Raw genomic sequence first — 16,913 nt, forward strand, 5'->3', positions numbered from 1 at the left:
TCTCCGTGCCTCAAGCCTGCCATGGACTGGAGGGAGCATCCTTTCTCTTAGGGGGGTGAGGGAGGGAGGGAGGGAGTAGTTCAGTCTCCATGCCTCAAGCCTGCCCTGGGCTGGAGGGAGCACCCTTTCTCTTAGGGGGGTGAGGGAGGGAGCAGTTCAGTCTCCATGCCTCAAGCCTGCCATGGGCTGGAGGGAGCACCCTTTCAGCTTAGAGCTCGTAATATACAGTGGCATATTTTTTTTATTTAGAAAAAGATAGGTTGCCACTTCTAATAAAAAGAAGGAAAGATTTTCATCTTCGTATCACACTGCAAGCAGTTTTCTTGTTCAGTACATTATTAATTCATGCGTTTTATGTCCACTCTGATTCTGGGAATCCTGGCTGAATAAAAACAAATGACCTTCAAATAATTTTACTGGGATTTGATTAATTTTTTTTTTTTCATCCCTTAATCCCCCAAAAAATTCAGTTTTACTACTTGTAACTATATATATAAAGATGCTGCTGAATGATCTGTGGATCTCGGCCAGGTGTTGTGACTCTTGGTCTCCCAGTTCATGGCTCTGTCATTGACAGAGTGTGTCTGGTTATACCGTCTCTCCAGGTTTGAAATCGCTGGCTGTGAGCACCCAAGACGGCGAGCCACAGCACGCTGCCCTAGTCCAGCCTCCAACATGCCGATCGCACGAAGGCGCTGCTCTCTGGACAGACGTGGCATGTTGTTTTTTTTCTGTGATTTTCTTTATTGCTTTGATTCAAGCTTGCAATTCAACAGCTGAAATCACTCCACATCCAGCGTCCAATCAGCTGTCTCACTGATTAGGTGATTAAGTGCATATGCTTCAGTCACAAGTCACTCAAGACCTCTCAGAAAGACCTCTGTTGACGGTCCAGTTTGTTTGGCCTCCCCCACAGTATTTTATTGCTCAGGGGCGTTCCCCCCTCCCCCCTCCCACTCTCTCCTTGAAATCAGCTCGTGTGAGATTAATCTACAAGCTCCAGTCGGGCTGTTACTGGTAACGGAAGTATAGTGCAGGTTATGAAATGCTGTATTTGAGCTTTGACATTATGCAAAACATGGACTAACGGGTACCTGTATCAAATAGCATACAGCCACGACTGTTTAGACAAAATGAGACCCCAGTGCAGTTCAGTACATAGTAATACGATTTTGATTAATTTCAGACAAGCCGCCCAAGATATAGTTTTCAATAGGTGTCGACAGAGACCTGTGGACGGCTCCACTATAACCCCCGTTAACCGGGGAGGGGGGAGGGGATAATGGCATATATATATATATATATTTCAAATGCCGTAACATTAATACAGAAAACGCATAGAGCGTTTCGACTTTATAAATCGCTAGTTTTATTTTATTTATGCAACAAACAAACAACGTACCGACCCCCCCCCCCCCCCCCCCCCCCCCCAAAAAAAAATGACAGGGCTTTAATTTTTAATTGGTTATAATACACACCGTGCCCGTATGTAATGGGGTGGTCTTAAATTAAGATTTTTTTTAATATATAATAAGCTCTTACCAGTCGGTCTGTTGGTCATCGATGGCTAGCAGTATCTTGCTGCGGGCTGGACCGGTGCCACCGATAGTGGCTTCGCTCAGCGTTGCCGCTGCCGCCGCGGTTGTCTGCTTGACAGCGTTGGAGATCGAAGAAAAGAAACCGGCACCGGCGGACTGACTGGTGGACTGGCGGCGCTCCGGGGGTCCGGGCGACACTGCCGGGCTGGGCTGCGGAGGGTCCGGCCGCTGCAAGTCACTCATGTAACCGTTGGGCAAGTTGGACATGAAGCTGCTGTCCGAGAGCCGTCGACGGAGGTAATTCATTTTTGAGGTCGGACGGGAAAAGAGTTGTATAGAGACTGAAAAATGAGAATGCAAGATGCAATAATTTCTAGCTTGCCGGGGCGCGTATAAGGAATCGAGCAGCTAGCTTGCTTGAAGTAAAATAGCAAGAGACAGAGAAGCTGTCTAGTATTATTAGCTGTTTATACTATACATATACAAGCATCTCCGCTCCCTTTTCAAAACGCATCCTTCACCAACAAACGTCAGTTATTCCGCCACAATTTATTTTCCTTTTCTAGTCCTTTTTCCTGTTTTCTATCTGTCCTTTCTACCTTTCCTCCTCCTTTTTTTTTAGAAAAAAAAGAAACCTTCCAATTTTTTAAAAATAATAATATGTATATATTTTTCAATATTTGTAATATGTCCCTATTTTTTCAAAGTGCATATGTATATTTCTTCCTTGGCTAAAAAAAAAAAAAAAAAAAAATGTGCCAGCAAAAGTTTGGGAGGAAATTTTAAAAGAAAGGCAACGAACCGTATATTTTAATACAGGCTAGTCCGGTTCAACCTCACTATCTGCATACGTTGCTGGTTAGTTGCAAATGGTTTGTGGTACTGAGAGAAAGCACGAAGATATAGAGAGAGAGAGGGAGAGAGGGAGAGAGGGAGAGAGGGAGGGTGCGTTTATTCCATGGGAATCCTTCAATAAAATTCAGTACCCCATCATCAATTTTCTCCTACTCCCCCTATTTTCTGCACTATCTATAATGGAACGACCCAAAGCTCTGGGGGACTGAATCATCACAAAGGCAAGACGCACGGGAGGGTCCAATTTAATCAGCTCAGGGGGTCGGGGGGGTCGGGGGGAGTTTCGCTGTCTATAGATAAATAAATAAATAAATAGAAAAAAATGCTTTGCATTGATTTTTTTTTTCCTCTATCCCTTCTTTGCCTGTCTTCCTTTTCTCCTGCACAGACTGATACAGATGCATCTGGAGGTTAGGCTTTCAGAAGATCCTCTCCGATATCAAATTGTACTGTGTTTTGTATTCGCTCTTATTAGGACTGAAGGCATTGTATTTTGTACCTTGCTCTTAACTGTACCTTAATTCCTGAAATGTATTTTATTGTGTATACGGGTAACGGGTAGAGGGGCGTATGCTAATAAATAAATATTAATTCTGTATCAGAGGTTTGCATCGCTATGAGTTCATAAAATAATTAATTAAAAAAATAAATTAAAATAAAAATTAATTAATTAAAAATAAAATAAATATTAATAAACCCTGTACCGCATCAAATGATCTATTAAAAAAAGGAGAGAAGCACGTGTTTTTATTTGTAAATTAGATTGTGTGTTTTTTTATTTTACTTTATTTTATTTAAGACATAATTTATGAATTGTTTTCCTTTTTATACTGTTATTTATACATGTTATAGGAATGAATATGAACCTGGACGTTTTTTGCCACCGAATACATTTCAAATGCTTTTGTTTGAATAACACTACACCGGTATTTTTAAAGCGTTCTGGCAATTTCTGTCTGTCTGCGTGGTGGCTAAACGTTTTATTATTTTTAAAACCCAAACTGCAGTCTTTTAAATAAAGCTTAAAACGTCCAAGAAACGGACTTTGCGTTTCATAATATAATACATGCTTTACAATATAAAGAAAAAAACATTCTCCTTAGACAAAAATTCACCTTCCATGCTGTCACTGCTTCAAATGTATGCACTGACAAAACATGCAACAGAAAATATAAATGATTACAAAAAAGCCAAAATAATGCATTAATGACCAATAAAAAAGATCCATAGTCCTACTATACAGAGATGGGAGTACGACTCCTACTGCATAGCAGTTTCATCCAGTCCGGATTTTAATCTGAGTTTAATTAGCCACAGTGTTTTGGTAGCAAGCGTAGGAGTTTCTTATTAAACTCTTAGTAAAACCAGGAAAGGATCAAACCGCTATGCAATGGGAGTCGTATTTCTACCCCATGCTGTACAGAAGAATGTTTATCTCTTGTATTTAGTAGCTGTGTTGTGTTATGCTGCAAATCTTCTTTGTTTTTTTGTACTCAGCTGCAAAGTGACATTTCTGTTCTGGCTGTACTGTGGCATTCTAAAAACGGATCAGATTTAATAGCAGCACAGATGGGATTCACAGTGCGTGATGCACCACAAACAAACAACAAAAATAAATCTGCTGTGTTATTTCTGTAAGGACTGAAGAAAGATTAGCATTGACTTCCCGTTAACTCTCGTCTGAAATGACTGTGAATATATCAGAAAATTAGAAATCCTGTCATAGAATCCAAGTGGTATTTCTCCCCTCCCCTTCCCCCTCTGTCTGGATATTTTACAAGCAGCTGAGCGCTCTTGTGTTTTAATGCAGGGTAATAGTCACCAACGCGTTCTGAAGGTCAAACCGGGCCACAGAAACTCAAATAAAATGTCGAGCAAGAGCAGCCCATCTGTGCTCACCCGGTTCCTTGTAGCTGATTGATCTCAAAGCTTTGTGAAGAGTTAATGAAAAAAATATTCTAAGTACGAAAGTGTGATTCCGAGCCCAGCTGTGCACAGTTATCTGGCTGCTATCAGGGAATGTTTAAATGTCTGAGAAAGTGTCCATAAAACTCACCTGACCTGGTGCAAGCAGGAGTCAAACTCTTGCTGACACACAGAGATAAGCCAGCAACTAAGCTTGGCAGGCACAGGGGTGTCGAGACTCTATAAAAACAGCAGCACTTGGAGGTGCATTCAAGAAGACCCTCCATGAGCACACACCAGCACTGTGTCTGATTCTTCTTGCTTCTGTTAATAACTAGTGGCCTTGTTATTGTGTCTAATGATAATGATTAAGATGTAAAAGTGTGACTGATTGATTATTGGAATCAATAAAGGAAACTTGTTAAATACAGCTGAAATCCTTTCTCACATAGAGAATTGCAGACATAAATAATTTCATTTCCTTACAAAGTCTTAAAGGATCCCAGTGATTCAGCCTCAACAACATGACTAGGTAACCCATTCCATCCCCTCACCACTCTCTGTGTGAAGAATTGTCTCCTTCAACAACATGACTAGGTAACCCATTCCATCCCCTCACCATTCTGTGTGAAGAAGAGTCTCCTTCAACAACATGACTAGGTAACCCATTCAGTCCCCTCACAGCTCTCTGTGTGAAGAAGTGTCTCCTTCAGCAACATGACTAGGTAACCCATTCCATCCCCTCACCACTCTCTGTGTGAAGAAGAGTCTCCTTCAACAACATGACTAGGTAACCCATTCCATCCCCTCACCGTTCTCTGTGTGAAGAAGTGTCTCCTTCAACAACATGACTAGGTAACCCATTCCATCCCCTCACCGTTCTCTGTGTGAAGAAGAGTCTCCTTCAGCAACATGACTAGGTAACCCATTCCATCCCCTCCCCACTCTCTGTGTGAAGAAGAGTCTCCTTCAACAACATGACTAGGTAACCCATTCCATCCCCTCACCACTCTCTGTGTGAAGAAGAGTCTCCTTCAACAACATGACTAGGTAACCCATTCCATCCCCTCACCACTCTCTGTGTGAAGAAGTGTCTCCTTCAACAACATGACTAGGTAACCCATTCCATCCCCTCACCACTCTCTGTGTGAAGAAGAGTCTCCTTCAACAACATGACTAGGTAACCCATTCCATCCAGCAACATGACTATCGTTTTGTAGTTTCTTTGATGACACATGTTAAATAAAATATCTTCATATAGTCTCAATCATAAAATTCAAGGTGACTTTTGGCCACAGCTGTACAGCTTGTTCCAATACGAATAAAGGAAAGCATTTTTTTTTGTATTGAATTTTGTTGAATTGATTTACAAAGAAGCTTTATTGGCAGGCCAAAGTTGTCAAGCCTTGCCAAAACCATTAACACGTGTAAACTTGAACACAACCCTCACAATATTTACAATGTACTCAAATCAATGTTAAAATATAGTGCAGAGACTAATATTAATGATCCCATCCATCACAGCTTGAATGACCATGTTCATATATAAGGATGAATAGAGCACTTTCTTCTGTCCTTAAGAATATTTTTTGACCTGAAAAAAGAAACAAGGACCAGGTGTGACAAATGGAGATTAGATAAAGGGGCATTCGGAACAGAAAATAGGAGGCACTTTTTTACACAGAGAATTGTGAGGGTCTGGAACCAACTCCCCAGTAATGTTGTTGAAGCTGACACCCTGGGATCCTTCAAGAAGCTGCTTGATGAGATTCTGGGATCAATAAGCTACTAACAACCAAACGAACAAGATGGGCCGAATGGCCTCCTCTCGTTTGTAAACTTTCTTATGTTCTTATGTTCTTATGCATTTCCTGTCTTAAGTTTTTGCTCAAAAGAGTCAACTTCACAATGTTTCGGTATGTTTAACACACCTCTGTCAAGTGGAGTGGAGGTACAGCCTTTTGATGTCATGGTAACCACAGTCGCTTATTTCTATTTAAATCTAATGATGTGTTTGTGATGTAATTTACTGCATAGTTAATGATGTAATGATCTGCTATTCCTTTCTATTTAAACCTTCAGGCATCGCGGTATTGAGTCTATTTATCCATTTCTTTTAATGTTATTTTTTCTGTACTGCACATTATCTAATTTTATTTCTTCTAAAACTACAAATTGTAGGTCAATTATGTTACTGTTGGTTCATTTATTTATTTTTTTTCTCATGTTTCGATAGGTGATTCAGTACTGGTTTATATAATGCTGTATCTGTCTTGTATACATTATTTTGTAACTTTTTTTTTGAATATACCAGACTGAATATTGATCTTTTCTCTTTCCGATTTCACTTTTGTCTTTACAATAATATGTTCTTCTTTCTTTTTAAACTTTTAATGTCCCTACTTCTGCATTCTTTAAACGATATCGCCTTTGAATGTGTAAAAAAAATAATGTAATTGTATATAAAAATAATGTGATATCTTGTAACAATTGTAAGTCGCCCTGGATAAGGGCGTCTGCTAAGAAATAAATAATAATAATAATAATAATAATAATAATAATAATAATAATAATAATATATATGACGTTTCATACTGCTGAACAGAATGCTGTAGACTGAATTACAATGAGCATAAATACAGAAGTGGGCTGCATAGTATTCTATACACATGTAAAAAAAGAAAATTAAGTAATTATACCCCCGATGGTAGCTCCCTTAAATGCGAATCAGCTTCCATAGTGAATCTTTTATTTGTGGCTGTCAATTATAGGCTGCATTCCCCCTGCATGGGACTGTTTCTCCTCATCGCGCTACAGCGAACCCTGCTGGCCAGGAGCACGGTGAGCTCGGAGCAGACACCTGCAGGGTTTGTCCTCTAGAGGGCGGTAGCTCGCTGAACTCCGCTCTCGAGTTAATCTTGCAATGCTAATCGCTCTGCAGTTTTGAAGGAACCCAGTTTCGCAATGTTTATTAATGTGCTTTACTGTCATGTGCTGGTTTTAACATGTGCTTTACCGTGCTTTCGCTAGGCTTTACTAGCGAGACATCGTGATAGCAAGCCCTGTAGACTGTGTCCAAGTCATCACTGCAGAATCTAACCCCTAATACAGGAATGATCTAAGACTATTATGCAGTGCTGTACCTGAAAGTGAAACAACGACTCCATCTACTGGCCATTGCTGGTATCACAGCTGAAAGTTGAATGCTATTTTATAAATCCATTCTCCGAGCAGCTGTCCGAATAGTTTTATATCAGCTGCACTTTCCTAATATTCAATTTCCCACCCGTTTTTAATATCCTATTATGTATGTCATTCGTCTTCTATACTATCCTGTGCATTTTGTAGATAAACGTCATGGCCATCAACAGGTCGTTATATTGTGACTTCCATTGATTTCAATATTCATACATCCATGTTCATATACTTGTGGAAGGTGGTGAAACGTCATCTAGTGGCGGCACCCTGTAACTACACCCACTCTCAAGTCTGTACAGCTCTGGCCAAAAGTTTTGCATCCACTAATTTTGTTTCATAAAGTCGAATGTTACGTTAACATATTGAATTACACACCGCTTTGTAGCCATATAAAACTGATACATTGAGAAATGTGACATTTCGAAATCTAACACAAAATACTGCTGTACTACTATTAATGGCTTCCGGTAGACTTTTGCGATATCATTTTGTAGTTTCTTTGATTTACATGATATTAAATTAAAGATCAAAATGATGTTCATATAGTACAGCCACACACTGGTCTTTAGCATGAAAACCAAGGAAGGTTTAAACTAACCTAAAATCTGGTACTAGGTACGGGTGTTTTAAAATAACAGAGGATGCTGTGTGGTCCAGTGGTTAAAGAAAAGGGCTTGTAACCAGGAGGTCCCCGGTTCAAATCCCACCTCAGCCACTGACTCATTGTGTGACCCTGAGCAAGTCACTTCACCTCCTTGTGCTCCGTCTTTCGGGTGAGACGTAGTTGTAAGAGACTCTGCAGCTGATGCATAGTTCACACACCCTAGTCTCTGTAAGTCGCCTTGGATAAAGGCGTCTGCTAAATAAACAAATAATAATAATAATAATTAGATATTCTCATCAATTCATGCTAAATAATATTAATATAAAGTTTCATAAACAATTGTATAAACCGTCAAGCCCGGATTATAGGCTATTTCCAATAGTCCTTATTAACAGAAATTCACTTCAATGTACCGCGCATTTAAACTAGTTTTAACAATGATCTCCTGTTAGATTGGGACAGGTTCAGAGTGGAATGCAGAGAGAGCTGAGGTCTTGTAGGGGGGGGGGGGGGGGGGGGGTCTACAATCAAGTGCTGTCTCATTAACAAGTCTATAGACTTCTTTAAGAGGGAGGGAGAATTCTTTCACATTCCATACATCATTCATAGAAGCATTCCCCGCCTCGCCTCAAGCCCTTCGCTTCAAGGTAAATGCGTTTACTTGTTCTGACTTATATTTGTTGATCCCCTATTGACCGACGTGCTTTCAGCCATAACCTGGAAGGAACTGCTGAGGTCAAGTGACCGAGGAAGGGTTGCAGAATTTCCTGCAAGCAAGGCACAGAATGGTAGCAAGTGTGAAATGGTACACTGAAGTCTCTATGAGATATGCATCACGATATGCCGGTCGCGATCCCATATGTGTCAACGTGTGAGGGTTCTATTTGTACGATGCATAGGAAGCTCAAATGATCTTTTAATGACGCATCGTTTTTTTTAAAGGGTGCAAATTAAATAAGAATTGACAATATGTATTCCTGCCAATTGTAAAACACCCTTATTCCTTATTCAAGAACGCTTTTCATATATCGTGCAAAAAAGATTGACCCCTTAAGTACATTGTCACTATGCAGAATAGCGCTGTGATGATGTGTACACGTGTATGTACTAAGTAACGACTATATAAACTCAGAGTAATGAGAGACGCTTTATCTAAGTGTGTCTGCAGACTTTGCAACGTGCATCAACAGGTCATTTAAATAGAAACGGATTCTTTCCAACTATCCTAACGACTGCATTCCACAGCACACCTTTTTTTATTTTACCGGGGAAAATACATTTGCTTATGTTTTATTTTCCTTTTTGTATTCTTGTTTCCCCATCCTGATTTGTCTTGACCTGATATGGCTATGACTTTATACTTCACCTTGTGTGTGTGTGTGTGTGAGTGTGTGTGTGTGTGTGTGTGTGAGTCTCACAAACCTGTTTTCTGACTGTCTTTATCAATGCTTGATAGACCTGCATAGATCTGCATGCTTAACAATGTTTCTGAGAAGCTTTTGGTGGTATTTCAAGACTTGCCTAGCAGTTCATGTGTTTTGCCATACCAGGTCTGGAACAACGATTGTGAAATTGTTGCTAATGTGCTTAGTCTTGAGAATTTATTGCACTGAAAATATGATCGATAAGAACAGAAGAAAGGAGTCCGTTTGGCCCATCTGGGCTGGTCTGGTTCCTAGCAGCTGATTGAACTCAAGACTTTGTCAAGTCAGGTCTTAAAGGAACACAGTGTGCTAACTATACCCTTCCCAAATTATTATTATTATTATTATTATTATTATTATTATTATTATTATTATTATTATTATTATTATTATTATTATTATGTCATTTAGCTCAAACTTTTATCCCAAGTGACTTACAGAGACTAGGGGGTGAACTATGCATCATCAACAACTGCTGCTGCTGCTGCTGCAGAGTCACTTCCAATAGGACTTTAGTAACCACAGGACCACCAAGCCTCCAAGTATAGGGCAGCTATAATGGAGTGAGGCTGCCATTGGTAGAATGGGACCCACATTTTTGCTAACAATTGCCTTAGGATATTAGAGTAATTTCAAATGCAAGTTTCATTGCTTTTGTTATTTTATTATCCCTGCTGGTGATGAAGCCCACTGTGGAGGTGATATAGAGTGGAGGCGATCGTACCTATGCATGTCACAATTCACGCATTTCTGCAAATGACTTGAGAACCACCTATCCACCCAGCTGTCACCAAGCTTAGTATTTGCATTATTTAGTTCAAGTTATTAACAATATCTGATTCAGAGGATGATTAAGCATTGAACTGCTCATTCTTATTCTATTCTGTACATGTCGTGGTCATTAACTGTTTCCATACTGGTGGCTTTCATTTTTAATTTACAGCCATGGCTGCCCTTGTAAAAGTTCCCCATAGTAAAAATATAGCAAAGAGTAATAAAGCACAGTGAAAGCATGGTAAAGCATAGGGAAGCATTGTGAAGCACAGAGAGGTCTGGTAAAGCATAGAGAAGCATTGTAAAGCACAGAGAGGTGTGGTAAAGCATAGAGAAGCGTTGTAAAGCACAGAGAGGTCTGGTAAAGCATAGGGAAGCATTGTAAAGCACAGAGAGGTCTGGTAAAGCATATGGAAGCATTGTAAAGCACAGAGAGGTCTGGTAAAGCATAGAGAAGCATTGTAAAGCACAGAGAGGTCTGGTTAAGCCTAGGGAAGCATTGTAAAGCACAGAGAGGTCTGGTAAAGCATACAGAAGCATTGTAAAGCACAGAGAGGTCTGGTTAAGCCTAGGGAAGCATTGTGAAGCACAGAGAGGTCTGGTAAAGCATAGGGAGGCATTGTAAAGCACAGAGAGGTCTGGTAAAGCATAGGGAGGCATTGTAAAGCACAGAGAGGTCTGGTAAAGCATAGGGAAGCATTGTAAAGCACAGAGAGGTCTGGTAAAGCATACAGAAGCATTGTAAAGCACAGAGAGGTCTGGTAAAGCATAGGGAAGCATTGTAAAGCACAGAGAGGTCTGGTAAAGCATAGGGAAGCATTGTAAAGCACAGAGAGGTCTGGTAAAGCATAGGGAAGCATTGTAAAGCACAGAGAGGTCTGGTAAAGCATAGGGAAGCATTGTAAAGCACAAAGAGGTATAAAGCAGATCATAAAACGAACCATGGTAAACTAACCGTTATAAAGGTTTTCCATAGTAACAGCATAGCATAGCCAAGTGTAATAAAGCACAATGAAAGAATGGGAAAGCACAGGCACGAATTGTAAAGAACAACAAGGTATGGTAAAGCATATTAATAAAGCGATTGCAATTGTAGTTGAATCTTTTACGACATTAAAAACGGACGTGTTGGAGTTAAAATCGCCTTTTCATTTAATTGTACTCTCTATCAGCGTTGTGACCTATGAAATTACAGCACTGAAAGATGTGTCTGTAAAAGGCAGTATTACAGGACCATTACGGTTTTAATTCCCCAGCATTTATTTTTGACTTTTTTTTTGCTATTATAGATATTAAGAGCTAAAATCTAGATCTATAATCCCCCTTTATTTTCTTATTTAAAAAAAAATCATACCCCATTGGCCGATAATGTTGTTTTTTTGTTTTTTTTGCATCACCCTGTAGAATTAACGAAAAAAGTAAACCCTAACATATCGAATTGCATACCGCTTGTAGTCTTTCATATACATTTATGTTTAAATACGTCTGTTTTTATATCTCTATCTTAAAATTCTAGATGCATCTTTTAATGTGTTGAAGTTTTGCAGTGTAGTCTACTGTCGATCTCCTACAGCTCACATCCATGCCCCTTCCTTCATTGTGTAGCTCGCATTCCTGCGGTTCACCGTATTCAATGGTGTAGACTTCTCTGACATGAAATCTGACATCATGTATGAAGTATGGGATTGCATCGAGGGTGGGTGAGATACTGAGATGGCTACTGGCTAAATGCCAGCGCAGATTCTTAGAATTTCATCGCCTGGGGTTATTTTTTCAAAGACTTAGGTGGAGCTGTTATGGGAACATGTTTAAACGCGTAGTCGCCTTAATGATTTGCCAGCGAACTGATTCCGAGAAAAAATATTTTTTTTCCGCGCCGCTGTTTCTATGGAAAATCGGATCTCACCCTTATGATGTCCTTGTGCCAGCTGGAATACAACAGATATGACTGTGTTTTTAATTGCGATTTAAGGACTCGACCCCACCTAGAATATTGTATAGGTTTGGTCACCTCGCTACAAAAATAAATGGCGTGGACTATGAAGGCAAGTTAAAATCTTCAGCCTAGAAAAAAGACGAGATTCTGTGCTTTTAAATTAGTTCCCCCCAGTAAGGGATTAGTACAGCAGTATTTTCAATGAGGTGTACTTAAACAGAAGACAAAGCGAGTTTAAATGAAAATCTTTCTTCATTTCAAAGTATTCGGCTCCTCCTAACGTGTATAAGGCATGCATTCCTTGTGAATGCATATCATTTGTGATAAATATCATTTATTACAAAAGAACATGGCGCACGTCAATTAACAAGGGGCTGAATTCACAATGAATGACGTCAGAACTCGCAGGAAGCGCAGAATATAGTCGTGCATTATTCCTGTGAGATTCAGCCGGTATTCATGCTCAATTCGAGGGCTATTTTTTTAAAACCGTTACGGTAACAACTTTAAAACAAGCGGCTGTCAGTGATTATTTCATGTGTATTAAAATGTGCTGACGTCATGAAAAGTACGTCACGAACTCATGCTTGTGACTTCAATTCGATAGGACTTCCAATTGAAATCAGGAGGAAACCACGTGTTCGTTACATTGGAATTACATAAACTTATTTGAAAGTGTTACCTTTCAAACATGCATGGATATTTATTAATTGCTTGTTTTTTGTAAAGTAACATCATTAGAACACCTTGAGAAAGGAGGTGGTTTCTAATTCCGAAATGTCTTCTGTAACTCTAAATATGAGTTTTCTGCGGTTTTAATAAATGCGCACACCTGCTATCTACACCCTCAATCTATGACGAATAATACAAGGCTATAACAATATAATACTCCTATTGTTATGATCTGTCAGGCATTAAAACGCTACTATACAAATGTAACTTTACCAGAAACGTCCAGCAAAATATGGGTTAACATAATTACAAACTGCAAGCCTACAGCTTGCCATTCAGCCTCCATCTGGCTTGAATACAACAGTGCTTTGTTTAAAACTCAAATGTACCTAGTAAAAAGGCCTGTACTTGCTTTGGAATCTGCCTCACCTCTGTCTGGATTCATTTGTGGGTACAGAAATGTTGCCTTGGCCGTGACCTGCACGCCTGCTTATAGGAGCGCCTATCCGGTTGCATTGCACGCACGGTTGATTGCACACTTCCGGCTCAACGTGTCCGGTAGAGCGGTCAGTTCGTATGTGTGGTGTTCGTAACTCGGGGGTTCTACAGCTATGACCTAGAACGTTAGGACTGAGACATTAATTTAGATCTTTTTGAAATGTCCAGTTTTTTCATTTGTGTTAGTTTTCTTTTAATATATGGAAAAACTCCAAAGCGGTGTGTAACTCAATATGTTAACGTGACATTATCATTATTCAGCAGGATTCATTCGACTTCATGAAGCACAATGAGTTCATTCTATAGGGTGGTGCAAAAATTTGGCCAGAGCTATATTGTAGTAAACTGGCTGAATAGATCAGTGCGGTCCACAAGGCAAACACAAGCTTCCACGTCCACTTAAATCCTGCTAAACCAGTTTCGAGCCACTTCTTGCTGGAAGGCATGGAAACACAAATGAACAAAGCATTGCACTAAAGCCCATCTGCTATCAGCAGTCATCGCTATCTGCATGTTTGCCTATGAAGATGCCCGGAGCCAGCAGGTGTGTGTGTGCTGGAGTTGCCTGAGGACTCATTCATCGAACTGCGGCACACTTTGACAAAACACAGCCCGCAGCTGTGTGTGTGTGTGTGTGTGTGTGTGTGTGTGTGTGTGTGTGTGTGTGTGTTTGCACAGTACTGTACAAAAGCGCTGGCCAAAAAGCTTTGCAGCACCCTATAGAATTAACTAATTTAGCTTCATAAAGTCGAATGAAACCTGCCGGAAAACGTCACGTTAACATATCGCATTTCATATTGTAGTTTTCCTTATACTTAACGAAAAAGTGTCAAAAACTGGAAAATGTCACATTTCAAAATCTAACATGAAAGTACTGTATTACTGGGAAGGATGGCGGTAGACAGTTTGTAGTTTATTTGATTAGGTGACGTTAAATAAAATATCTAAATTATGTTCGTATGTATGCATTTTTTTAATTAGGTATCAATTCTAAAAAAATAAATAAAAAATTGTAGCATTTTAACTCGCATCGTCTGCATGATATTTACAGTTTCTCTTTAACCTCATTGTTATGATAACTTACTTTTGTTAAAACCACAAAGGTTAAGTCTAAATTTGGTATTTAATGGTTTTACTTAGTGGGTGTAATAGTACAAACGTGTAATAAATCAAACGAGGAACCCACTTTGACAAAATAGGTTACAAATAATTACTTGTCACACTGAATTAAAAGCAAGATTTTACAACCAAATAAAAGTAATCAATGCAAAACCAAGTACTAAATTTCATATTCATCTGCAAAACAGGCATTTGTATGATATCAGTGTTTCCATGGTGTTTCTGGTCTAGTTATCATTTGAATTTCATTGCTTCTTTTAGAATGTCTAAATTGAGCACAGCCGAGTGTTTAATCGCTCTGAATGACAACCTACATGAACTGGTTTATAATAATGGCAAGGAAATAGATTTTAAGCTATTTTTTTCTGTGTTTCAAAGGAATTCAGTCACACACAGACACCCACCCGCAAACAAGAACGTAGAATATCCATATGCAAATCATAATAAACTAACAGTAACATCACTAGACACTGATAGATATCCTTTCGTAACAGGATTCAACGCTGAATTGGGTGCGCTCACTTTACAAGTGACATGTATGGGCTAGCATTGCAGAATCAATAACTCATACTGACTCAAACAGAGATGCGCCTTTTGCTAACGCTTTATGAAGTGTCTCTAATTACTGTGCATTTACATACCTGCTGTGGCAGGGTGCCCCGCCACCGTGCGTATTGTGGGTTATGTTGTCTATTAATATTAGTGGTGCACAGAGTGTGGGTTGTGTAGCACAGGTGATGTGAAATGTATATTTGTATTTAGGCACGGGGATTGCACAATCACTTCACGTGCAGATTAAAATGGGTATTTTTTTGTGCGTGATTTGTTTTTGTCAAACCTTTTTTTATTTTATTTAATAAAAGCGCCGAATAATCACCCGCAGTACAGTACTTGTGTGACGTCACCACCACGCGCTATCCGTGACGCTTGCCTACACACAATTACAATGTTATCATGCACAGTTACAATGCACTTAATGTCTAAATCTTTTTGCACGATTATATGGAAGTGCACAATTGAATCAGAAAAGGGTTAGGGTTATATCATGCAAAAATATTTACACATTAAGTACAATGTAACGATGCATAATAACATTTTAATTATGTGTAAGTATTTACATGTATTTTAGGGCTCTGGACTCTTGACCGGAGGGTTGTGGGTTCAATCCCTGGTGGGGTGACACTGCTGCTGTACCCTTGAGCAAGGTACTTTACCTAGATTGCTCCAGTAAAAACCCAACTGTATAAATGGGGAATTGTATGTAAAAATAATGTGATATCTTGTAACAATTGTAAGTCGCCCTGGATAAGGGCGTCTGCTAAGAAATAAATAATAATGAAAATAATAAAAACAATTGAAGAAAACAGGAAATTAATAAGAATTATAAAAACAGGAAAAATACCACAATAAGCAAATAAAATAGATTTTTAAAAAATGGTATTAGAGGCAATGATATCACTGGAGTTGATGACCGTTGGAGCCCTAATGCCTTGTATATCTCTACCTTGATTTGAGTCTATTGTTGTGCATTTAGCACCTGCTTACAGTACCTTTTGTATTTGCAGTGGTTTGCTACACAATTAAAAACTAGCTGAGCCAGTAGCCCCATTGTTTCATGTTTTATGTTGTAAAATTCCTTGGCCTCAGGCAAGCGGCAGGTGCTGTCTGGAAATACCTGCTAAAGAGTGGCACACTTTGCATGTCTTTAGTGTGAATGGAGACCGAAATCTCCGTCCGTTTTTACTCCCCCCCCCCCCAAATACAGAAAGACAATCGCTTCAAAAACATAAGAAAATAGGAACATCAAAGCATTTTAATTGTGACACACACAACTTTAAACCAGGTTTAAAATGAATACAAGGTTAAACATTTCTTAACCCAATATTAAATATATATTCCAGGATTAACTAATCCTAGTTTAACACTAAACTGTTTTGTGTTTTTTTTAAATACAGGTTGGCGCAGTTCTTTTTCTAAATTATAATCCACATTCATTTATTCCCATGTACCCGCATGGACCTTTCAGAACTACATTTCTCATCATCCTCCTGCTCACTGGTAAATCCGTCTCGGTTACATATGTGAGCAGGAGGATGATGGGAAATGAAGTTCTGAGAGGTCCATGCGGGTACATGGGAAGCCAACTTGAGGCGGGGAATGCAATTTAAAAGTTAAAGTGGTCAATTTAAAAATAAAAATTAAAACAATGCACACCAGTTGTAGCAACACATGGGAACATGTAACACAATCAAATAGAAAGGTCCTTATGTACCCTTTTTTGAGAGTTTGTTATAAATGTTATAGGACACAATCAAAGGTCTTCTTGAGTTCTTTAAACCTCAAACAAGCTATAATTCAGTCTGATCTTATATGTAAGACCACTGTTTGGG

At 39.2% G+C, this 16,913-nt stretch overlaps 1 protein-coding gene across 2 annotated transcripts in view; it reads right to left on the bottom strand.

Annotated features, from left to right (window-relative positions):
* The window catches only part of LOC117404165 (synapsin-1-like), a 49,113-nt gene extending 46,674 nt beyond the window's left edge, over positions 1-2,439 (bottom strand). The window contains exon 1 of one of the 2 annotated variants that reach the window (XM_034006934.3): positions 1,543-2,439. In XM_034006934.3, the coding sequence (XP_033862825.1) occupies positions 1,543-1,844 (302 nt within the window). In that variant the 5' untranslated portion in view covers positions 1,845-2,439. The remainder of the gene's footprint in view (positions 1-1,542) is intronic. The other variant, XM_034006935.3, reaches the window with a different exon arrangement.
* Between the last annotated feature and the right edge of the window lie 14,474 nt (positions 2,440-16,913).

Source organism: Acipenser ruthenus, chromosome 56, assembly GCF_902713425.1.
Source record: "Acipenser ruthenus chromosome 56, fAciRut3.2 maternal haplotype, whole genome shotgun sequence".
NCBI lineage: Eukaryota > Metazoa > Chordata > Actinopteri > Acipenseriformes > Acipenseridae > Acipenser > Acipenser ruthenus.